This window comes from Pelophylax lessonae, assembly GCF_965119305.1.
Source record: "Pelophylax lessonae genome assembly, chromosome: 1".
Classification (NCBI taxonomy): Eukaryota; Metazoa; Chordata; class Amphibia; order Anura; family Ranidae; genus Pelophylax; species Pelophylax lessonae.
Window position 1 is genome coordinate 430,779,163 of NC_138768.1, and position 26,892 is coordinate 430,806,054.

Here is a 26,892-nt window from a genome sequence, read left to right on the forward strand (position 1 = left end):
AAAGGATGAATCCAGCCTCTCTAACCCTTGGAGACAACACTCCTTGCTGGGAGAGATGTGCTAATGCATTACAAAGGACTCCTCCTATATCTACTTGATAGTGGACTACAAGGGACTCCTCCTATATCTACTTGATAGTGGACTACAAGGGACTCCTCCTATATCTACTTGATATATATCTATCTAGTCTCAAATAACACCATTACAAATTTTAATTTAAGAATCTGTCACAGCCATGTTAGAGGGGCCATACCACCAGGAAAGGGATGTTACTGCATTATTAAATTCCCCTTTGTGTTATGAATGAGATTTTAGTAAAGAATGAACATTCATTTATAATTATGGCTTCTGGCTATTACGTTTTTTATCTAGCTTTTTACTTTGGGCTGTTTTCAGGTATTTACACGGATAGAGGTTTGTAAGAAATGTAATAATGACCTTTTTTTACTTTCAGTCAAAATCGCTCAGAGAAAAATGGCTGATGCAAGGAGCACCAGCTAGTTCAGTAGAAGAAGAAGAGGCAAGAAAGAGGCAATGTGAAGAGGATGAGCAGAAATTAAAGATACTTGAAGAAAATGTCCAAAGGTAACATGCAGTGTATAGTTTCCTTCTGTGCAATATTAGTTCTAAGCCGTGCAACCAATACACATGGTATAAAAAGTATATGTAAAGCCAACTAGTAAAGTCATTGAAAATTTGGCTGTGCAATATATTTATTGCTGTTAATAAATACAAAATCGATGTCTGCTTTAATTTGGGGGAATTGGGACTGCAGAAAATTGTGCCTATACACACATATAGTGTGTGTATGTACTATATGTGAGATAGGGATCTTAGACTGTAAGCTCCTTGATGGCAGGAACTGATGTACACTGTACGGTTTATAAAGTGCTGTGTGACTTGTCGGTGCTATATAAATACTTATACTAAATAAATAATGTAATTCATTGTGACGGTCTTGAAGGGGCTTCTAAAAAAGCCTTATCAAGTGTAACTGCAGTCCTGATGTACAAGATATGAATATAACCTAGTTACCTTCCACCGCCACTGGATTTGCACAACAGAATCCAGAGATTTGCAGAACAGAAGTTAGAAGGAAATGATTATCGTTTATATATATTTTTTATATTGTGTCATTGTTTTATATGTACAAAAAAGCAATGCATAATATAAACCATATACAACACATTTCCAAGCACACTTACATTCTGCAATAACAAGTACAAAAACAGAGAGAAAACATTTACCATCTACAGATAATGGGTAGAAACAATAAGTAAAGGAATGAGTAAGTAGCAGTGGAGAAGCAAGCAGTGCTGGATCAATACCTGAAGATAACTGACTCAGTTACTAAGTCATAATTTGTTATTTGCCATAACAATCCTTATTTGCAGCAATTAGATTATTTTTAGCGCTCATTGTTAAAACAAAATGATCCTCATAAAAAAATAATGGTCATCATAGCTTAATGAATTGAATCCAAAATCTCAAAGCTAAACTCTAGTTATTTATTCTTGGATGCATTCATTAAATGACATTAAATGCTTTTTTAAATCTAGTTAGCATGTTCCCAAATTTGTCTTTGTATTAACTTATCATATTCCCTTGCACAGTAGGGCTAAGACTGTGAAAAGCTCTATTTCATTGTGCTGCATTGCATTGCAGTGTGATAAGAGCTTAATGACAGAATTGGCTTAACAAAATTACTATTTTTTGCTAGGTAAGAAAGCTTACATAAATGTATATTTCAGCTGTGTTTTTTAGCTGCTTGACTGGTCAGACCTAAGGCCTCTTTTATGCAGGCAGATTCTGTTTGTATCAGAAGGGTATCGGTGAGCTGATCCTCTGCTGATAGGAGCAGAGCGAATGAATAACGCATCTATGTCTACCCATTATCTGCAGAGCAGACATGAATAGCGCCCACTCTATTCTATGGGCGGCCAAAAGTAAATGGAGAGGTCCATTTATTTGCCAATGGATAGGTCAGTGTTAAAGCGGATTTCTGACCTATTTTGCAACTTTAGTGATTCCTGGAGTGCTCGCTATGCTGATCAACAATTGGGCATTTTCAATGTTTTTCGGGGGTCCCTTACCTTATTTTCAGGGCCTTTTTTATTCTACTTCCTCCTTCTCCCCCCTCTGTGGCTACGGCCACCGACATCACTTCCGCCTTTGCATTGCATCCTGGGAGCTGTTTGTCATCACTCCCAGGAGGCTGGAATCAGGAAGAACTCCCAGAACACTCCCTGGAATCAGGAAGAAGGACAGATTACACTGCGGCTTCAGATGCCCACATCCAAGATGGCTGCGCTCAGACAGCCTTTTTAAAAGTAAGATTTTGACTAAAATCCAATACTGTACACCTTGTAAGTATGAGAATAGCGGTTCTGTAAAGGGTGATGGATTAGTATTATAGGGGTATTTTTAGTTAAAAAATGTATTTGAGGCCGGAACTCCGCTTTAACTAGTTTTGTCCATTTACACCTGCTACCTCAAACCCACTCAGTTCTCTTCCATTTTTTTTTTTATTTATTTTTTTTAGTGGACCTTGGGGTAGGCAGGTGTTAATGGACAAAGCCCTTTACACCAACCTGTCCGTAAGAATGCATGGACCTCTGGACTAGGTTTGCCTGAAAAACTGACAGGCCGACCTAAACTGAATGCCTGACTGAAAGGGGCTTAAGTCAGTCTTTGTGTTGCCTGAAAAGGTAAGTGGTCTTTAAACTTTCTAGTGGAATTGAAGAAAGGTGTTTAAGAGGAAATGATAGAGAATAGGAAAGGGTCACAAGATATCCCTAAGAGAATTGAATAGTGGTCAGGGGTTTAAAAATAAAATGTAAAAAAAAAAAGGTATCACAATATGAACTATTGTGTAATATTTCTGTATTTCAGAAGGTAGAGCGTTCTGCTCTTTTTCACATTTTCTTCTTTAAAGCCTGTTAAAACATGCTTGTTGTTTACAGGCCTCAATAGTGATAGATTAAATATATAAATTAAAGTAAATGACTTTATTTGTAAACAAAGAATGTGTATATACTATATGAAGTAAAAAGCCCAGGCTGCTTACCGACTAGCTGCAAAAGCACATCAAATTTAGGTACGGACACTTCAGCCTAAAGAGTAACTCCACTTTTGCGAAGACACCCTCCCCCCCCCCCCCCCCGCGTTGATCAATGTACATTGCAGGGATTTTAACAAACTTTGTTGCAGATTTCTACCTTTTGTTATTTTGACAAAATAGCTGTTTGTTTCTCTGTGCCCATGGACAGAGTGAATCTGTACAGTAGGGGTTTTATAATTATCATTTAGTTGCTGTACCTGCATGGCTCTAATGAGAGAGTGGAAGGGTCTGCATCCCTTTAGATGTGATTTGCCCTTTGGGGTAACTCACCACAAATTACATTTTTGTTGCATGGGGATGCCTAAAAACTGACTTGTATCTTAGTGCAGATTTCTAGGAAAATCATTAAGCTAATCACACAAATAGGAAATTAAATTTCTGGGGGGCATTCTGTACACTATCTGTGTACAGACCTCCCCCAGGTTGCCATATTGCAAAATTACAGCACTGCAAATTTGAAAAGGAAGTTAATTTTTAATACCATTCAATACAATACGAATGTATCAATTGTATGCGCTATATTATTTATTTTTAAGCAATTTTTTTCCATGAAAGGGGAGTTACCCTTTAGGACAGTTTCTCTACATATACTGTAGCATATAAATCATCTCTAGCTGAAATTTATACAAGACCGTAAATGACTTATCACTACTAATGGAGGCTCAATCAGGCCTACATTAGCTGTGATAATAAATCAGTCATTCAGGCCAATGGGGGCTGCTGTGCTATCTCTTTAGCTAACCCATAGTTCTCTGGAAATCAGTTGTCTTGTAACAAATGTTTATTTGTAAAACAAAGAATGTGTATATAATGTATGTAGTAAACAAAACAACCAGATATAGCAATAATTTTAAATCTTAAAAAAAAAAAGCAAGCATGCTCGCTGGTACTGGCATGTTCTCCTGGTTGCCAGCCATCAGCTGTCTTCATTGGCCAGCAGAAAATTATGTAATTCCTGTTCATGCACAGGAGTTAGTCATCCCAGCACACAGTTCACATGAGAAGACAGGCTAGTAGGGGTATTATATGATAGAAGAGACATTGTGTGTCTCTTCTGCAAAAAAGAGCATGCCTACTGAGTGATCACATGACTGTTGATCACTCAGCTCTTTATCAGTTCTGAGCGGAGAGCAGTGACTCTCAGCTATTACTCTCCACTTAGCTCCCCCCAGTGCTCACTGGAGTGCTAGGCAGGGGAGAGTGCAGCTGACTCCAGCTCACCGACCCCTGAGAGAAGGATCCAGCTGTCAATCAGGCAGCTGGATTGATCCCAACAAACTGTTGGGATCCTTGCAGAGCACAGAGCGGCTCTGCCATGTCAGCTAACAGTGGGCAATAGCCCACTATCAGCTGACTCTGGGTCACAGGAGTGCAAAATAAATGTACTCCTGTGACCCACGAGAGATATATGGCCAAAAAAGCTGGCCATACTTCTCTTTTAAGGGGATCATTAATGGTTGAAGTTGAACTTTAAGTTAAATGCTACAAACAAATGCAGACTGTGATGCTCTGAAATTGGACAGACTTGTACTGACATGCCCCGCTGCAAATCTCCATGCTCACTGCACAGCTCTTAACTGCCTGCCTCCTTCTGACACACCCCCTGCACAGATCTTCACTGGGAAGATCAGTGTACTGCCATTTCTCTGCCTCTTGCTGACACCCGCCCCCCATAGTTTTTGTCCCCAGCTCTCTAAGTCACTTATTCAACAGAGAACAGAGATTATTGGATTTAAAGGTATTGATAATAAATATATACATGTATTGGGGCGCATGCCTTTACATGCTCATGAACTTCAATGACATCTCAGTCTTAGTCTGAAGGGTTCAGTATTGAGTTGGCCCACCCTTTGCAGCTATAACAGCTTCAACTCTTCTGGGAAGGCTATCCACAAGGTTTAGGAGTGTCTATGGGAATGTTTGACCATTCTTTCAGAAGTGCATTTGTAAGGTCAGGCACTGATGTGGACGAGAAGGCCTGCCTCGCAGTCTCTGCTGTAATTTATCCCAAAGGTGTTCTATCAGGTTGAGGTCAGATCTGTGCAGGCTGTGCTGTTCCTCCACCCCAGACTCACTCATCCATGTCTTTATGGACATGTCTTTATGGACATGTCTTTATGTTTGTGCACTGGTGCGCAGTCATGTTGGAACAGGAAGGGACCATCCCCAAACTGTTCCCACAATGTTGGGAGCATGAAATTGTCCAAAATGTCTTGGTATGATGACACCTTAGGAGATCCCTTCACTGGAACCAAGGGGGCAAGCCCAACCTGGGAAAAACAACCACACACCATAATCCCCCCTCCACCAAATGATTTGGACCAGTGCACAAAGCAAGGTCCATAAAGACATGGATGAGCAAGTTTGGGGTGGAGGAACTTGATTGGCCTGCACAGAGTCCTGACCTCAACCCGATAGAACACCTTTGGGTTGAATTAGAGCGCAGACTGTGAGCCAGGCCTTCTCGTCCACCTCAGTGCCTGACCTCACAAATGCGCTTCTGGAAGAATGGTCAAACTTTCCCATAGACACACTCCTAAACCTTGTGGACAGCCTTCCCAGAGTTGAAGCTGTTATAGCTGCAAAGGGTGGGACAACGCAATATTGAACTCTACGGACTAAGACTGGGATGTCATTAAAGTTCAAGTTGTGTTATATACTGTCCGTATAATTGAATTGCAATTATACTGCTCCCAACCAAGACATAGGTGGAGATAAATAAATGTATGTGGCCTAATCTGAAGACCTGTATTTGTGATTTAAGATGTTGTTTGTACATGCATGGGTTTGCATGCCTTTATGTTTGTACCTATGTGAATGCCTAAAGACAGTTAAATGTTTGGTTTGGTTATAATATTCTGGGCAGGTAATGGGTACTATGTTCAATCTGATTTGAACATTTTCATCAAATTATAAACCCAAGGTGTGAATACTGTAAATTTCTTTATTACAGTGGGGTAAAAAATTGGATGAGGGTGAAATAATGCTTTTTGGCAATGTGGAGCAATGAGGAACAAGAGGAAACTGTAATTTTTAAATGGGATCTGTGGAATGAAGCATCCATGGGACAAATAGAATTTAATTGAGGGAGACTAGACGGAAAAATAGGTTAATATGCAGTAATTTGTTTTGTTAATTATGAAACATTAATCATCTCTCTGTATGAATGCGTGTGGGTGTATGTTTAGTCATGTATGCAAAAGCATGTGTATGTAGTGTATAAATGAAGTTTATCATTACATTTTAAAGTACTAGGTCAGAAATAGTTGAGCACCACTAAGTTATACTCTTGACATATTACTGGATGGTGCATTGCCAAACTGGTAAAGTGCTATTACATTTCATATATAAGTGCTCTAGTACATTAATTAACCATCATGAACTCATCAAGCTTCTCTGTTCCTGGATATGCTTTTACTATTGAGAAATATGATAACATCAATTTTAATTAAGAGCTTTTGGACCGCATTCCTGGGTAACTAGTGTATTTTTAGTGTTTCCATGATACTTATGGTTGTTTGGTAAATTTAAGGAAGACCTGTAAGATTTTATACTGGCTAAATGCAGGTACCAGTACCTGCGTTTATTTTTAAATTAACTCAGATTAAGGCCCAGTCTTGGAATTGTAGGCCACATTCTCACATAAAACGTATTAACCTTATTAAATAATAACCATGACTCTCAGTTCTTTGGCAAGAAAAGGCCGCGGCACCCTTTATTGGTTTAATATAATTGAAATCATAAACATTTAATTGCTTGTATAAATACTCAAATACCAAATAAACTTGTAATTGCTCAGTTATACACAACTCAAGCAAAATAAACATCAATAACCATCTGAAAACAACGTCCCCCCTGAGATACCAGGGTGACCCGACCACATAAAGGTGCACGCGACAAGGGAGGGGGGGCGGGAACTTTCCTCGGTGTGCTCTTCGGTGCAAAGGAAAGAACTCCAGACTGCACCAAACTTAAATAGCCTCTGCTCCAGCCACTGGAATATTCCTTGATAACTGATTGGCCATTACCTGTTACCTATAGCCAGGTATAATTTAACCACATAAATGCCTAATAATAACCACAGCAACCCTATGAATCTAAACCTTAACTGCTTACAGGTGGGGTGGCCACAATTCCACACAAGTGGCCACATACTGTGCCCCCTTATATATGGAATTGTAGGCCACATTCTCACATAAAACGTATTAACCTTATTAAATAATAACCATGACTCTCAGTTCTTTGGCAAGAAAAGGCCGCGGCACTCTTTATTGGTTTAATATAATTGAAATCATAAACATTTAATTGCTTGTATAAATACTCAAATACCAAATAAACTTGTAATTGCTCAGTTATACACAACTCAAGCAAAATAAACATCAATAACCATCTGAAAACAACGTCCCCACCAGCCAGGCTTGAGAATCAAGGACGACCCTGCCCCACCACCGCGGCCCTCTCTATGCAAGACTGTAGTCCCACATTAAAAATGTCAATACCGACATCCGACAGGTGAACTCCATCCTGGCGATAAAGACCTTGAATACCTCCCTCCAAATCGACATGTCGGTATGATAGCCTGCCAATAGACGGCATGAACTTTTCCATGGCCCTATTAACCCTTTTCCTCATCTTTTCCATAACTTTCCTCTGTGACGAGGACAGCCAGGGAAGACGAGGAACTATTTCTGAGAAAACCACCACAGTTCCTGGGGAAAAAAAGAGAAAATAAATGCAAGTCCTGCTTAATTTTAAATAATAAATCCAGAGTCTTAACACTACCTAAATCATTACCCCCAGCGTGAACTATCAATATGGATGGGCGAGGCCATATCTGAAACAACCTGGACAGGTGAAAATAAAGCTGGTACCACTGTAGGCCTCTAATTCCTCTCCAATATAACTTAAATTCCGGAGGCATTGCTAAATTCGTACTGTAAATATGTTGCGCTGCTCTCTTCCTTGCCCAATAAATGAAGGAGTGTCCTATAATCCAAACTGTGCGCTGCAAACCTGAGAATTAAATAAACAAATTAGGTCTCACATATAATTTAAAACAATTCGACCTCCACCTTCCCATATTCTTTATTACCCCATCTGAAAACCCTTTCCTGGCCGCCTCGGAGGCTGTTCCTATCCGGAAAGAGTGTGAAGAGAACTTAAAATCCTCCAAACCCAAATACATTAAGCATTTATGCAGTATGAAATCAAATTGGTACTTCGTGAGCGGGACAGAGTCCACATGAATCAAAAGTTGCCTACTACCTCCCGGCCGTACTCCCAAATATTGCTTGACCAATGCCACAGGGCACACTCCCCCGTTATGCTGGGCCTTAAGCGTAATTCCCACTCCTCTCCCCGTAGCATCCGTCTTTAAAGCGGTGTAACCAAATATGAATCATTGCGTGGCCAACCACCACCTGGTCAAATAACAGGCCGCCATCAGCCTTCTTTGATAAAGGTAGTAGCTTGGAAATACGGAGCGCCCCAAAAAAGGCCAAGGCGAAGGCCGTTCTGAAAAGCAATGCTTCATAATCCGATACACAAACCGCAGAGGTTGCCCTACAAATATCCGCCAGTAGCTCAATTGAAATAGGACACCTGCTATCCACCACAGCTACTGCTTTCCTATACCCCTTCAGTGCCTGTTGCACTGAAAAATATGCTGTGCAAGCTTGGAAACCCTTCAGGCGGCAGAGAAAAGAAATGCCCGCCAGCGTTTTCCTCACATAACTGTAAGAGTATTCCTGCTGAATCAATGATGCTACAAACTCAAGAACCAAAACCTCCTCCGGGCAACCATCCATCCGACCCCTTGCTTCCGTGAAGGTCAACCAGTTCCTCCAGGCAGCAGAATAGCTCGCCCAGGTTTTAGGAGCCACCGATCCCTCAATCGCTCTCCTGATAAAATCCCAACAATCTCCCATACATGGCTTGGGCATTCGGTACCCCTCACGTCCGCCTCCGGCAACAGCTGGCGAAAACGGTCCATCTGAAACCGAGATAATGCGTCGGCCAGATTATTCAGCACTCCTGGTGTGTACTTAGCCTTCAGCCATATGTTAAGTTGTAAACATAAAAGAACAATTCTCCTAAGCACTTTGATCACAAAGACGGATTTTGAGGATAAACAGTTTACTGCGAACCAGACCCCTTTGTTATCCGTCTCAACTAAAAGTCGTCTATTCGCAAAAAACTCACCCCATAACTCTAAAGCCACCAGTATCGGAAACAGTTCCAACAAAACCACCGTTTTCGTCAAACCTTCTCGTTTCCATGAGTCAGGCCACTCAGCACAACACCAATGTGTCTGCCATATAGCCCCAAAACCTTTAGAGCCCGCCGCGTCCGTGAACAAGTGAAAATCCGGAGCAAAAACAAAATCTGCTTGAAAAAACGAACGACCATTATATTTGTAAAAAAATTCAGCCCAGACCAATAGGTCCTCCTTCAAGGCTCCATTCACCCTGATATGGGCAAATGGGGATTTCAAACCTGACATAGAAAGGTAGAGACGCCGTGAAAAAACCCGGCCCATAGGCATAATCCTGCATGCAAACGCCAGCAGGCCTAGAAAGGACTGCATTTCCTTCAACAGTACCTTTTTCCTAGCCAAAAACAGCCTAGTAAGAGATCTCAATCTTTCCAGCTTATCCATTGGCAAACGAAACTCCATACAATTGGTATCAATATGGATACCTAGAAAGACCATCTCCGTGGCAGGTAAGCAAGTCTTTTCTTCCGCCAACGGAACCCCAAATTCCTCCGCAATCTGCCGGAAATTCTGCAACAATTTTAAACAATCCTCCATTCCAGGCGGACCGACAAACAAAAAGTCGTCTAAATAGTGCATCACTCCCGCGCTACCCGACCTACAGGACACCACCCAGTGTAAGAAAGAAGAAAACGCCTCAAAATACGCACAGGACAGTGAGCATCCCATCGGAAGGCTTTTATCGAAATAGTACAAACCGTCCAACTGAAAACCCAGGGAACTTCACGTCCGCTTTTGCTAGCAACGCCCCGCGGCCAAAAGTTTTAATTTTCGCCACAGCTTCCTCAAACGTAGCATACGATACGGAGCACAAATTCTCATCAATATCGTCGTTAAGCGAACTTCCCAACGGGTAAGAGAGATGATGAATAACCCGAAACTCGTTCGGCTCTTTCTTAGGGACTACTCCCAAGGGGGAAATCCGAAAATTATCAAATGGTGGATGCTCAAAAGGGCCTGCCACCCTACCCAATTCAATTTCCTTACCAATTTTATCCCGGACCACCTGTGGGAAATTCTCAACAGACTTCAAATTGCTCACTTCCAAACACCCTTCCCCTGAAAAGGAAGGCAAAGGAAAGCCATTCTCAAAGCCATCAGTGAGGAAACGCGCCTTCTCCCTGTTTGGGTAACTGTCCAACCATGGCCGCATTTTTTCCAGCCTCACAGGCGTGCAGGCTTTTTGGAAAAATATCCTTTTGTGATTGCGACCCTGAAGCAGCATTTTTCCTGAAGCATTTAACTACTGGATGCGGGCCCGCACAAAAAGAACATTCGTGCTTATAGCGACAGGGCGCGTTCCAACGACACTGACTGTCGTTGAACGCAAAACAGCATCCCTTGCGATATGCTACTGCCTGATTACTAGGTAGTGGTTGTCTAGTCACAGCCTGCCTCTGAGGGGAAATCAAATTCAACCAAAGGCCCACGTCCTTCATACCCCACCTTAGAGAGGGGTGGACAGATAGCTTCTGATGAAACGACTCGTCATAGTAGTACCAGCCCAATCCCCCAAAACCCTTATAGGCTTCCAGTACATGATGTGTTGAAATAAGCCCCCGCACCTTTCAGGGTGCCTTTCCGCCATTACCCCGGAAAAAATGCAAAATGCTTGCAACCAGTTATGAAATGACCTGGGGGCCCCCCTGCGCCTCTCCTCCTCCTGTTTTTCTTCCCTCCTATCCGACTTAATCGACAAATCCTTATGCGTAGGCAAAAGTGATAATATGTCGACAAATTCCCCCTTCCATATTTTTTCCTTGACCCCCAAGCTCAGGTGGTAACCCAGAGGCGACATTTCACAAGGCATCGCATCCTTCATGCAAGCCTCTGGTACACTACAACCCGCCTGTAATGGTGTCTGCACAGAAAACATATTAGAGTCATTAGCAACATTATGGTCAACATGCGAACACAAACGGTTAATAACAGGGGGAATAGAGACAGTGGACACAGCAGGCGAAAACACAGGTTCACAGTTTGCCAGCTGCTGTGCAGACATAGGAGGAGCAGAAGGAGCAACATGGGAAAAGGACTTCACAATGGACGACAAAGAGTTAATTAAAGCAGACAAATTATGCATTTCTGATAACTCACCCACCGCTGGGGGCGAGACAGCTTGCTGTCCCACCTCTCCCAGCAGCGCTGTAGCAGCTGTTCCATTTGGCCATTGTTGTACTGCAGCCGAGCCAGCAGCAGGTGTCGCCCTGACATTCACAGGGATAGCTTGTGGTGGTGATGGCAGCCGCCCTCTTGCCACCTCATGGTTCGCTGTTACAGTCTCAGTCCGCCCTCCCCCGCCCCTTCTAGGAGACAGGGAGGCTCGTCTTCTTTTCCTTGATGCTCGGCGCATGCGCCCTTGCGCCGTCTTCGCCGCCATGACACCGCATGGCGGCCCGCCCGCCGCTTCACTGACATGCTTCTCCGGCGTCTTCTCCCTCTCCGGGGGCCCGGCTTCTTCTAGCTCTGGTCAGGCATCCCGGAGCGTCCGCAGGCGGCTCAGCTCTAGCCTCCATCACTGTAGGGGAAACTGTATTCACAGCTGTGGCCTGCTCCTGCTGCGGAACCTCTTCAGGCATATTAAGGCAATGCCTCAGCCAGGCCTCTCCACCTTCACTCTCCGCCTTTTCTATGAGCTGCCTCAAAAGGGACTCCATGCTGTCAGGTAAGCAGACACAACTTTCCTCGGTGTGCTCTTCGGTGCAAAGGGAAGAACTCCAGACTGCACCAAACTTAAATAGCCTCTGCTCCAGCCACTGGAATATTCCTTGATAACTGATTGGCCATTACCTGTTACCTCTAGCCAGGTATAATTTAACCACATAAATGCCTAATAATAACCACAGCAACCCTATGAATCTAAACCTTAACTGCTTACAGGTGGGGTGGCCACAATTCCACACAAGTGGCCACATACTGTGCCCCCTTATATATTCCCTGGGATTTGATTTCTACCATTTAAAAATGAAGGTCCTCTCTTTCATTGCACTTAAGCTCCATTCACACCTCAGCGTATCATTTTCAGGCGTTTTTTTAAGGCGTTTTTTTGCAGGTGTTTGGAGGCAGGCATTGACATCTAACAAAAACTCTTTTAATCTGCCAAAAAAAGAAGCTCATGTACTGTTTTGAGCTTAAGGCGTTTTGCTTCAGGCGACAAAATGCTTATATGTGAGCATGGGCCATTGAAATTAATAGGATTTTGCTTGTTGGGCATTTTGAGACTTCAGAGATGAGCGTTTTACGAGCTGAAAAATGCTCAGGTGTGAACAGGGCCTAAACCCCCCCCCCCCACATGATTTGATAACCCCATGTAAGAACAATTTTGGACAGTAAGGCTCTGTCTTTGGAAAGAGATTTTTTTTCCCCATAGATACAGGAGTTGGCAGTACTAATAGTTTACAGTTTTGTAGGACTTGATAGGTTCACTTTAAGAGCCAGTTCACACATATGTGATGTCAGACATTGCATGTGATTCGGAGCGCACTGCTCTGCAAATCACATATGATGTCTGTGCGATGTGAGTTCAGCCATACAGACTGTATGGCTGAATTTGCATCGCATTCGGACCAAACTCGCACAGGGCCCTTTTTGGGTCCGCACCAGAATCAGATGGCATGGGTGTTCACACCTATGTGATCCAATTCATGTCCGAACTGACAGTTCGCACTGCGATATGAAAACTGATCTGGGGGTGTCGTTAACTTTGTATTAACACCCCCAGCGATTCGCATATGGCAGTGTGAACTGCCTGTGGGTTGAGTGCGATGCGGGAAACCGCAGTGGATTCGTAGGATTCCCGCATTGCATATGTGTGAACCGGGACTAAAGTGGAACGCTAGTTTAGCAGGATTTCTTTTCAATGCAGGCTTTCTTTTATTTAGCTTTTGTTTAGAAAGAAAAAAGAAATAGCTACCTTATATATTCTGGAAAGAATATCATTACCAGACTGCTCCATCCACACAGATTTAATTAATATAATTTGTGTTACAGAAAAAACACATAGAAGTGTCCATATATAGAAATTTTCAGTTGAAATGAACACAATCTTGGAAATGCTTATTTTTTTGCTAGCCAGAAATTATCTATTCCACTTCTTGTACATAAGATCCAAGCTGGCAGGGTAACCTAAAGTAAACCCTCTGATAAGTGATGTAAGATTCATTAACAGAAGAATAAAATGTACTGTATAATATGCATCATAGCTGTAAAAGACCATATTTTATAACATCAGCAGACAGAATGTAGATGGAGTCATACTAACTTTCTATAAGGATTAGTTAGGTGAACTACACCTTACTTGTTATGTGTATAAAACAACTGTGGAAGAATCATGACCACTGAGGTGCTAGCTTTACATCAGGGGTGTAACTACAGGGGTTGCAGGGGTTGCAATTGCAACCGGGCCCCATGCTCCAGGGGCCTGTGTGGCTCCCCTGTACACCTGGAAAGGAGGGGCGGCGGGGGCAGCATGTAGATAAATCGCTGTCCTCCTTTTTCCTCCTATCCAGTTCACTTGTGTTCTGCTGTCCCTGGGCCACTGTGTGCTACCCTGGTCCCCCCTACTGTGCTGGCCCCCCTACTGTGCTGCCCCCCCACCCCAATGTGTTCCCTCCCTTCTCCTGCCGGTTGCTGCAGGGGATGTGCCACAATAGAGAACCAGGAAGGGGTCAGTAAATATGTAATTTACCAGCTCCTTACTTTTCTGAATGGACAGAGTCTTAGTCAGTCACATTGTAAAAAAATAAAATAAAATGATAAAAAATACAATTAAAATACCAAAAAAATAAAAACTACTGACACAAGTGGGTGAACTTCCAGGTTTGCAAAGGTCACACTTGCAACCGGGCCCTGGCATTCCACCACCGTGGGGAGGCAGGAAGGGGGCCCACTGCAGAACTTGTGAAAGGGTCCCCCTGCGGGACCGTAATAAAGGGCCCCGCAATGAGAGTAAAGGGCCCCAGGATCAGTGGGAGGAGCCCCAGGCTTGAAGGGAACTGCCCTAGCCAGGGGCCTGGGGGGCCCTTCATGGTTTCTTGCACGGGCCCTGAAGGTTCTAGTTACGCCTCTGCTATACATTATGGTAGTCTGACCAGACTGAAGAACAAGTAGGTAGTTTAGGTTTTTTTTTTTTACAAATGATTGATATTCAGCACCCTGCTACCACAAAGTTGGCTACAAAAATTCTCTCTCTGTCCCAGTTTTTTGCCAATTTCCTCCACTCACTGCTTAAGGTCCCATCTCAAAAGCCAAGCTTTGGCAGGTCCTGCAAGCACCACCTGGCTTAACAAGAGTTCCTTTTATATTGGACTAACATACCTCCCAACTTTTTGAGATGGACACAAGGGATACCTATTACCAAAAGTATATAGGCATAGGACACACCCCCTACCATGCCCCCTTAATGGAGAATTATACTAAAAAAATGATTAGTTAAACCCACCAGTGCTTTTTTTTTTTTTTTCTTTTTTCTTTTAACACTACTATTCCTTTGTAGTGGCTTTTGATATGCACAAATGCAGCCATTTAGAAACTGGATAAAAGGTTTAGCATTGGAAACACATTTGAAAGAAAAATAAGCATTTTATATAAAACTGTATAGATCAGACCAAAATGAGGGACAAAAGAGGAGGAAAAAGGGACATTGTTCCAAATCAGGGACAGTCCCTCGAAATCAGGGACAGTCCTTCAAAATCAAGGACAATCCCTCAAAATCAGGGACAGTCCCTCAAAATCAGGGACAGTTGGGAGCTATGGACTAAGTCAGCTCACACATAACCCAAGCAAGGCCTGGGAAGATTGTGGCTATCACTGTAGTAGTGCAGACTACTACAGTACTGGGATTTCCAGCTTCCCCATCAGGCATGAGATGTGTATAATTACATTTTGCCAAGATAGACCAATGTAATTATACAATACCAATAATTCTTGAACTTCAACTTTAATTGTTCAGAGTTTAAGAAGCTGTTATTCTATGCTCATTTTCAAGTCATGTTTAATTTAAAATGTCAGCATAATCCACAGCCCACATGAAATGTCAGATAATTAATGACAGAGGGCAATGAGTTGGACTGGTACAGCAAACCTTGCATGTTTTATTTTGACTGGTATGAAGGTGTGTGTAAATCCAACAAACTTCTCTAGATTTGTCCAATTTTGGTCTTTTAAATATACCATTTTTTGTTTTATATGTTCATATGTGCAAAATAAATGCTTGTTGATCTTGCCAGACGTATTATTATTACACATGATTTATATATCGCCAACAGTTTGCACAAGTCTTTACAACATGAAGGCAAACCGTACAGCTACTATACGATTCACTACAGAAGAAGAAGATTTGGGGGTACTTATTTCAGATGATTGCAAAACGAGCAAACAGTATGACCAGGCAGTGGGAAAAGCTAATAGAATTTTAGGATGCATCACTAGAGGGATCATCAGCAGGAGGAAGGAGGTTCTGATCAGTGGCGGCCCGTGCGTAGGGGGCGCCAGGGCGCCGCCCCCCTACCCCTAAAAAAAAGAAAAAAAAAAGAAAAAAAAAATGACAAAGCGAACAAATAAAGTTTTACAAAAAAAAAAATTGGGTTCGCCGGCCTTTGTAATGGAAGTGGTGGCTAGGGGGGGGTTACGTTCCAGAAGAGGCGCCGATCGGCAGCCTTCTGGGGGCGTAACCCGATCGCAAGTCCTTGCGACTGGACACCCCCACTTTCGGATATCCTGGCTGTGATTGGTCCAGTCTCCAGCCTGGACCAATCATCATCCAGGACATCTGATCCCTGACGTCACAATGGGGGCGGTGCCGGTGCGTGAGTCAGTCACTCACCGTCACCGCCGCTCGGAGGACGAGGGAGAAGCCGCTCTCCTTCCCGCCGCCGCCGCCGCAGAGAGGACGGACTGGATCGAGGAGGGAAGAACCCGCCGCTGCCGCCGCCGCCGCCGCCGCCAGGTAAGTGCATTAAATTGAAGGGAGCACACACGCTGCACTCTGCATTGATTGGGGGACAATGCTGTGGGCACTCTGCATTTATTGGGGTACATTGCTGTGGCACTCTGCATTTATTGGGGTACAATGCTGTGGGCACTCTGCATTTATTGGGGTACAATGCTGTGGACACTCTGCATTGATTGGGGGACAATGCTGTGGCACTCTGCATTTATTGGGGTACAATGCTGTGGGCACTCTGCATTTATTGGGGGACAATGCTGTGGGCACTCTGCATTGATTGGGGGACAATGCTGTGGGCACTCTGCATTTATTGGGGTACAATGCTGTGGGCACTCTGCATTGATTGGTGGACAATGCTGTGGGCACTCTGCATTTATTGGGGGACAATGCTGTGGGTTCTCTGCATTTATTGGGGTACAATGCTGTGGGCACTCTGCATTTATTGGGGTACAATGCTGTGGCGCTCTGCATTTATTGGGATACAATGCTGTGGCACTCTGCAATCATTGGGGTACAATGCTGTGGGCACTCTGCATTTATTGGGGTACAATGCTGTGGCGCTCTGCAATCATTGGGGTACAATTCTGTGGCACTCTGCAATCATTGGGGTACAATTCTGTGGCGCTCTGCATTTATTGGGGTACAATGCTGAGGCGCTCTGTATTTATTGGGGTACAATGCTGTGGCGCTCTGCATTTATTGGGGTACAATGCTGTGGGCACTCTGCATTTATTGGGGTACAATGCTGTGGGCACTCTGCAATCATTGGGGTACAATGCTGTGGGCACTCTGCATTTATTGGGGTACAATGCTGTGGGCACTCTGCAATCATTGGGGTACAATGCTGTGGCACTCTGCAATCATTGAGGTACAATGCTGTGGCACTCTGCAATCATTGGGGTACAATTCTGTGGCACTCTGTAATCATTGGGGTACAATTCTGTGGCACTCTGCAATCATTGGGGTACAATGCTGTGGGCGCTCTGCAATCATTGGGGTACAATGCTGTGGGCACTCTGCATTTATTGGGGTACAATGCTGTGGGCACTCTGCAATCATTGGGGTACAATTCTGTGGCACTCTGCAATCATTGGGGTACAATGATGTGGCACTCTGCAATCATTGGGGGACAATGCTGTGGGCACTCTGCAATCATTGGGGACAATGCTGTGGCGCTCTGCAGTGATTGGGGACAATGCTGTGGCGCTCTGAATTGAAAGGGGCATGCACGCTGAACTCTGCATTGTGGGGGCACAGCACAGTGTTCATTGCATTGAAGGGGGCACAGCACAGTGTTCATTGCATTGAAGGGGGCACAGCACAGTGTTCATTGCATTGAAGGGGGCACAGCACAGTGTTCATTGCATTGAAGGGGGCACAGCTTCAAAGTCATGCAATTTTTTTACTGCGTTTTTTGGCGCGAAGCAATACCTATTACATTTTTCTTTTTGCGCCCCCCCAAAAATTTTGAGCACCAGCCGCCACTGGTTCTGATCCCCCTATATCGGGGGTCAGCAACCAGTAGATCGCGCACAGGTGACTGGTAGATCACGGTCTCTACTTGCTAGCCCCGCCATCCCAGAGCATCAAACAGAGTGCAATGCAGAGGGACTACTTGTATAGTTGAAGCTGTAGTAAGGAGCAAGAGCCGCATAAGTCGATGCCTCCTCTGTAGTGCTGGCTCCTGTCCCATGTGGAGTGACACCAACTGCACTCCACCTCTTATCCCGGGTAGTGGTCTCCAGAGTGGTGCAAACAGCAGAAAAGAAGAGATCTTTAGTTTAGTGTGAAGCAATACACTGGACATAATAGTACAGGGCTGCTTTCACACTGATGTGCTGCGGTTTACCCACACTGCGTGTGCAGTGTGGGTAAACCGCTACTTTCCTGAGTTAGCTGCGCTTAGCCACAGACTTATGTTATATGCTACGGGTTTGGTGCACTTTCTGAAAACGCACCAAAACCACTAAATGCGATATGTTGCCTCCTCACCACCTGATTTAAACCCATATTTGCTGTGCAATGCACGCGATTGTGATGGCAATATGGCAATTAGTGGTTTAAATTAGATGTGAGGAGGCGACACTGTGCCCGGTGAGCTTTGACTTCTCCCATGTTGTTCAGGTAGATCTCCACCTCTTTAACCACTTAAGGACCATCCCATGTACATACTGTATACTGCGGCAGGGTGGCCCATAAGGGCAAAATCATGTACCTGTATGTGATTTTTTTCTTCAGGTCTGGGGCGCACGCACGCTTTGCAGGCAACCTTCTACTGCTGTAATTGGACACAGCAGGAGCCAATCAGCGGGTCCGGAGAACCCGATATCCACCGTCACCTCACGATCATTCCCAAGGCTGTCAGAACAGCGGTCTGCCAATGTAAACAAGGCACATCTCCATTCTGTGAGAGGGGAAGATAGAGATCTTGTGTTTTTGCTAAGCAGGAACACTGATCTCTGTCTTCCCCCAGTCAAAGTACACCCCCCCACAGTTGGTAATCATTGTCGTGAAACACATTTAACCCTATGATCACCCCTGAAGTTAACCCCTTCCTTGCCAGTGTCATTAGTACAGTGACAGTGCATTTTTAGCACTATCCACTGTATTGCTGTCACTGGTCCCCAAAATGTGTCACTTAGTGTCAGATTTGTCCGCCGCAATGTCGCAGTCCCACTAAAAATCTCTGATCCATTACTAGTAAGAAAATAAAAAGTCTATAAATCTATCCCATAGTTTGTATACACTATAACTTTTATGCTAACCAATCAATATACGCTTATTGGGATTTTTTTTATCGAAAACATGTAGCAAATACATATTGGCCTAAATTGATGAAAAAAATATTTTTTTTCCCTTTTTTCATTGGATGTGTTTTATAGCAGAAAGTAAAAAAATATTGTTTTTTTTTTTTTTTTTTTCATAATTGTCGGCCTTTTTTGTTTATAGCGCAAAAAAAACAAAAAAAAAAAAAAACACAGAGGTGATCCAATACCACCAAAATAAAGCTATATTTGTGGGAAAAAAGGACATCAATTTTATTTGGGTACAGCATCGTATGACCGCGCAATTGTCAGTTAAAGCAACGAAGTGCCGTATCACAAAAAATGGCCTAGTCAGGAAGGGGGGTGAACCTCCAGGTGCTGAAGTGGTTAAGGTTGCCTACCCCTGTCCTATATAGATCTTTAGTGAGACCTCATTTAGAATAGCTCACTAACACAAAGATATTGATAAGATAGAGCGAGTCTAGAGATGGGTAACAAAAATAGTGAAAGGTTTGGGGGATAGAACATATTGAGTGTGACTTCAGGAACTTAATATGTACAGTCCAGAGCACAGGTGTCAAACTGGCGGCCCTCCATCTGTTGCGGAAATACAAGTCCCACAAGGCATTGCAAGGCTGACCATTACAAACATGAAAGGGGAGACATGATTGAACCCTTTAAATACATCAAGGAGGTGAATAAGGTTCAGGAGGGCAGTTTTTTCAATATGAAACCAAAATCAAGAACACGGGGACATCAGACTAGCTGGATGAAAGTGTAAAACTAATATTAGTAAGTATTATTTTACTGAAAGGGTAGTTTATGCTTGGAAGAGGTAGTGAGACAGTCAACAGTAAATAGCTTCGAGCATGCTTGGGACATATATATAGATCTAGATCTATACTCAGACAAAAATGTAACGAAAAAAAAAAAATTGGCAGATTCGATGGACTACTTGATCTTTCTTTCTGCTGTCACTTTTCTATGTTTCTATTTTTCAATACAAGAGGAATCAGAGGGCCCTGGTCATTAGAGCTGGTGAGCTAATAACTTCCTGTGCTCTTTGCTCCTCCATAGATACCATAAGTGAGCATTGTTATTCTAAAACAGGATGTGTGCTAGTTGTAATTGAAAAAGGGGAAAAAAATGATATGAACGGGGGTGCATCTACCCACGTACCAGGAACCACTGGGCTAAAAACATCACCTGAGAATACTTCCAACGGGGACACATATTCAGTGACAATTGTCTAATAGGGGAATTCCTGTCCCTTTAGGGAGACCTCCTCTGACTCCTTGAGTCTGCTGGGGCTGCTGACATCACATCTAGAGGGTAGAGGACTGCCCTGACTTTAACCAGGATAAAACACAGTGGACCAAGACCAGTAGATGACATGGCTCCCCAAAACATCACTGACTGTGGAAACTTCACACTGGACCTCATGCAACTTGGATTCTGTGCCTCTCCACTCTTCCTCCAGACTCTGGGACCTTAATTTCCAAAAAAAAAATGCAACATTTTCCAAAATTGGCAGATTCGATGGACTACTTGATCTTTCTTTCTGCCGTCACTTTTCTATGTTTCTATTTTTCAATACAAGAGGAATCAGAGGGCCCTGGTCATTAGAGCTGGTGAGCTAATAACTTCCTGTGCTCTTTGCCTCTCTACTTAAGCCTTGTACACACCGCAATTTTTTTTTTCATTCAACCCAGCAGTCTGAACGAAAAAAAACTGAGGAGCTCGCTGTACTAATTATGCAATGTTAGTACAGTGACCTCACGTGGTATTTGGTTCTGAAAAGGGAAATGTCCAATGCCCCCCCGATAGAAAACACACAGGTCAGTGCTGGCAGCCATTGGCTACCAGCTCTCATCAGATGCCAATCGGCTTCTGGTTGTCCAGCATGCTTGTTTAACAGAAGCCTGTCGTGAGATCAGTTTCTGTTGGACAAGGACCTGTATTCATGGGCCAAATGTCGGCCAGCTTCTATTGTACCGGCTGATTTCAGCCAATTTTCGGCACATGTGTACAGGGCTTGACTATTACCAGCTATCTTTGTAGACTACAGAACGCTTTTAGCCTATGCTATGGAGAAGAGTAGAGGAGGAAGTGTTCTATAGTCCACTTCTAGGGTCACAATACTGCTCCCCCATAGATACCGTAAGTGAGCATTGTTATTCTAAAACAGGATGTGTGCTAGTTGTAATTGAAAAAGGGGAAAAAAATAATATGAACGGGGGTGCATCTACCCACGTACCAGGAACCACTGGGCTAAAAACATCACCTGAGAATACTTCCAATGGGGACACATATTCAGTGACAATTGTCTAATAGGGGAATTCCTGTCCCTTTAGAGAGACCTCCTCTGACTCCTTGAGTCTGCTGGGGCTGCTGACATCACATCTAGAGGGTAGAGGACTGCCCTGACTTTAACCAGGATAAAACACAGTGGACCAAGACCAGCAGAGGACATGGCTCCCCAAAACATCACTGACTGTGGAAACTTCACACTGGACCTCATGCAACTTGGATTCTGTGCCTCTCCACTCTTCTTCCAGACTCTGGGAACTTAATTTCCAAAAAAAAATGCAACATTTTCCACATTCTGTGATGATTTGGGGAGTCATGTCATCTGCTGGTCTTGGTCCACTGTGTTTTATCAAGTCCAAAGTCAGCACAGCCCTCTACAAGGACATTCTAGAGCACTTCATGCTTCCCTCTGTGACCAGCTTTATGGAGATGCTGATTTAATTTTCCAGCAGGACTTGGCACCTGCCCACACTGCCAAAAGTACCAATACCTGGTCACATGATCATGGTATCACTGTGCTTGATTGCCCAGCAAATTCGCCTGACCTAAACCCCATAGAGAATCTGTGGGGTATTGTCAAGAGGAAGATGAGAGACACCAGACCCAACAATGCAGATGAGCTTAAGGCCACAAAGAAACCTGGGCTTTCATAACACCTCAGCAGTGCCACAGGCTGATCGCCTCCATGCCACGCCACATTGATGCAGTGATTCATACAAAAGGAGGCCCAACCAAGTATTGAGTGCATACTATACTGTACATGGACATACTTTTCAGTAGGCAAACATTACTGCATTAAAAAAAAACTTTTTTTTTATTGGCCTTATGTAATATTCAAATTTTCTGACATACTGAATATTGGATTTTCACTAGCTCTAAGCCATAATCAAATTAAAAGTAACAAATGCTTGAAATATATCACTCCGTGTATAATGCATCTATATAAAATATGAATTTAATTTTTTTAATTTAATTACTGAAATAAATTAACTTTTCTATGATATTCTAATTTACAAGATGTACCTGTATGCTACATGCATGTATAAACGTTTGGAAAGATCATTCTTAAAAGAATTAACTGGCCACAGCATCTCATAAAGAAAAATAAAAAAAATACCCTGCCATAGTTGAAGTAGATAGTTTAAATGCATCTATGAGATTTGACTGACTAATAGCCTAAATAGCCATCCACTCGGAGTCTGATATCTGCTGTGCAGGGTATTGTGGGAAAATGTAAAAAAAAAAAAAAAAAATGTAGATTTCATGCTTTTTTACTAGCAGTGTTTTACATTGCATTTCATGATTTTGTAATTGATACATAGCCAGTGTTGCTGCCTGGAGTTCTAGCAAAAAAAAATGTATAATGGAAGTTGAAAGGGATGTGGCTTTTGGCACTTGCTCCAGAAATGACAGCTTTCAGAGTAGAAGTATGCAATGTTAAGTGTCTTTTATGCCATTGAGATAAGGCTTCTGCTATTTTCTAAATCATTTGATACATGCAAAGGTGCTGGGGTTGGAGACCCTATTGTATATATCTATTGATGGGTCACCAATTTATAGGTAATCACTTTGTTTGTTCTTCTAATTTCTTATACCTATATAAGCCTTGTGCCTCCAACCATGCCTTTAAAATCAATGAGCAGTGGCTCTAGGAATCCGTCAGCAGCACTTTGTGTATTTGTATGGCTTTTCACAAGTTATTTCTAAGTGATATCTCTCCCTGTGCAGATATGCTTAATCAGATGACCATGTGAATATACAGTGCGATGTTCTCTTATTTGACCAGATGTGTTTCTCTTCTTAAATGCCGTTTCCACAAGTGTGCACAGCCTATTGTATTAGGGTGTGCACCCCAAAGCTCAATACACACGTGTGTGTGTGTGTGTGTGTATGTGTATATATATATATATATATATATATATATATATATATATATATATATATGCTATATTACTAAAAGTATTGGGACACTTGCCTTTACACGCACATGAATGTTATTGGCATCCCAACCTTATAGCTTCAATTCTTTTGGGAAGGCTGTCCACAAGGTTTACTAGTGTGTCTATGGGAATGTTCGACCATTCTTCCAGAAGCACATTTGTAAGGTCAGGCACTGATGCTGGATGAGAAAGCCTGGCTCCCAGCCTCTGCACCAGTTCATCCCAAAGGTGTTCTATTGGGTTGAGGTCAGGACTCTAACTCGCTCATCCATGTCTTTATGGACCTTGCATTGTGCACTGGTGCACAGTCATGTTGGAACAGGAAGGGACCATCCCCAAACTGTTCCCACAAAGTTGGGAGTATGAAATCGTCCAAAATGTCTTGGTATGCTGTTGACGTAAGTGTTCCCTTTACTTGAATTAAGGGGCAAAGCCCAACCCCTGAAAAACAACCCACACCATAATCCTCCCTCCAACAAATGATTTGGACCAGTGCACAAAGCAAGGTCCATAAAGACATGGATGAGTGAGTTTGGGGTGGAAGAACTTGACTTGCCTGCACAGAGTCCTGATCTCAACCCGACAGAACACCTTTGGGTTAAATTAGAGCGCAGACTGGGAGCCAGGCCTTCTCATCCACACCAGTGCGAAGGACGGTGTCAGAGCAATTGATGGTGTCAGTAGGGCAGAGGATGGTGTCAGTAGAGCAGTGGATGGTGTAAGTAGGGCAGAGGACAGTGTCAGTAGGACAGTGGATGGTGTCAGTATGGCAGTGGACTGTGTCAGTAGTTTTTATTTTTTTTATTTATTTTTTTTCCTTTTTTATTATTATTTTTTCACAAATATTATTATTAATATTTTATTTAATTTTTTACAATTTTTTTTAGGATCCCCATTGGGGGGCTTTGGTGAAAATATCAGACATATACCTGATGTCTCACATTTGACATTTCCTCTGTTCTCAGCCGCATAAGAGCTAGGGGGAGGAGAAGCATTGGAGGAGAGCAGGCTGAGTTCCCAGCACAGGAAAATGGGAAAGCAGAAGGGCTGAGAGGAACACCAGGTATTTCACAGAAAGGAAGCAATACAAAGGGAACAAGATACTTTTTCATACAAGTACATGGGACAGCAAGCACATATCAGGAATATGAAATGTTGGGTTTACATACTCTTTAAGTGTCCATTTACACCACAAAAACATCCTCCAGATCTGTTCCGGATCCATGCCTGCATACGAGTTTTTAATTATATTTTGTTCCATTTTTTATGTGTTTCCGGAAGCATTCCAGATGTTTGTTTTTTCTTTTTTTCCACTGTACTGGGGTCTGGTGCATTTTTGATCAATTTGTTATGCTTTTTACCCCGTTCCAGTACAGTTCTGTGCAGGAAAAAAGCCGCATGTTGTCCTTTTTTTCTGGAACTGAAACGCACTTGTGTGAGCTATGCCATTGGAACCCGTATAACCTACTTTCCATGCGTTTTTTCTGCAGGAAAAAAAGCACTGCACTGCATGTGGTGTGAACGGGCCCTAATGCTAAGTTCACACCTATGTGTTTTTGTGGGCCGTGTTTGCAGGGGCACGCCCCCCCCCCCCACATTAAAATGAATGGGCTACCGTGCCTGCTATTCCGCCAAAAAAAAGGTGCACACATCTTTACAAAGATACGGCTGCAGGGACATTGCATGGTCATTTCCTTGGATTCCCGCACACGTACTGCGATTTTACTTGTGTGGGGGTATAAGAATGAATTGCAGTCCCCCACGTTTTCATAGAGCAGTGCATTTTCACTGCAGATGGTTGCGGGTGCAGGAATCGCTGCAATTCCTGCAGCCATATGCAAAAGTGTGAACCAAGCCTCAGAGTTCAAAAATGTTTAATTCCTCATATAATACAAGCCAACGTGATTTGGAAGCCTTCATTAGAGCTTTGGTATTTATTGAGAGAAATTAAAGTGGTTGTAAAGTCACTACTGTGAATTCCTGTAATCCCCTTTCTTACAAGAAGATATAATGTGCAGTAGTGTTTTTTAAAAAATAATTCTGCAAAATTCCTTATTCTACAGCACCGCTCGGCACTCACGTGACGTGCTGGTGCTCTCCTTCCCGGATTTAAGAACTACAGTGGAAGGGGCTGAGATTCCCTGCTGACGTGAGCCAAGAGGAGAGAAGGAGAGTGGCGGGATGGCACGTGAGCACCCAGCGGCACTGTAAATGAGGTATTTTGCAGGGATGCTTTATTTCACGTTACCACAGTACAGAACAAAAGTACACAAGACAAGATACATTGCATTACATTGCCAACAAAAGTAGTCTCAGGACCCACAGAATAATTTTAAGTAAAAACACAGATACTGCACATTATATCTTCCTGTAAAAGAGGGAATTACAGGATTTCTCAGTAGTAGTTTTACAGCTATAGTGGCAGGAGGGAAGGGAGGGAATATTTTTGCCACCAAGAGAAGGTGCGGGGAGGAGATGGATCATACACAGACTCCAAAGCTGACAGGCAGGAAGGGAGGGGGAGAGAGGAGAGCAGCAGACTGACAGAGTCATGTATTATGGATCAGCAGCCATGATTACCATGGTCAGTTTACATAGGGGGACACAGGAACAGGCAGGATTAACCAGGTTTTTTTAGATCATTGAGAAGGACAAATGACACAGCACAAGCACTATGGTGTGTATCCTGCTTTGAAGGATCAGGATAATTTCTTAATTCTTTTTAGGGTTACAACTATTTTAAGAAAGAGAACTAGAAACCATTTAATGCAGCCATTGTTACAGTGATTAGAAACAGTGTTCACACCAAAATGCGATTAATCAGTTTGTCTCATTAGGTTTTTATCTTTGCTTGTATGCTTGCTAGAGAGATTAATCCTATTTATCCTGGTACTGCCTCTGGTATAGAAAGGGATAGAAAATGCAAAAGTTTAGTTGTCATAGGAACATAGGTTGAGGAGGAATCATCCAATAGGGGCAACTGTTCCAGTGGTAACTGTCCAAGAGGGAATTGTACTTTGCTTTGGAAAGATTTCCTCTTGCTCCTGTTGTGTCTCTGGGACAGGACCTAAAGGGTAATTTGACAGGAGGCAGACAGAAAAACAGGGGTCTTAACCCATATCTTCTCTATAGCTGCTTGCTATGGGGGCACTCAACAGGTGGGAGGGGCCAAGAGCACAGAAGAGGGACCGGAGAAGAGGAGGATCTGGGCCACTCTGTGCAAAACCAACTGCACAGAGCAGGTAAATATACCAACATGTTTGTTATTAAAAAAATAAATAAATGAGCTGCAGCTCCGGGTGTCCATTCAGACACAGAGCTGCTTTTCGGCCCCGCCCTCTCTCTCTCCTGATTGGCTCATTGACTTTAATTGACAGCCGCAGAAGCCAATGGCACCGTGGCTGTATCTTAGCCAATCAGGAGGGAGAGTCCCAGGACAGCCGAGGGACTCATGGACATCACTGGACAGAGAGAGAGCACGGGTATGTATTAGGGGGTGCTGAGGCGGCTGCTGCACACAGAAGGCTTTTTATCTT

General features: G+C 43.2%; 1 protein-coding gene across 1 annotated transcript in view; it reads left to right on the forward strand.

The window, feature by feature from the left end:
* The window catches only part of LOC309563979 (paralemmin-1-like), a 231,229-nt gene that overhangs the window by 134,398 nt on the left and 69,939 nt on the right, over nt 1-26,892 (forward strand). The window contains exon 3 of the mRNA XM_082268609.1: nt 455-585. Within this exon, the coding sequence (XP_082124735.1) occupies nt 455-585 (131 nt within the window). The remainder of the gene's footprint in view (nt 1-454; nt 586-26,892) is intronic.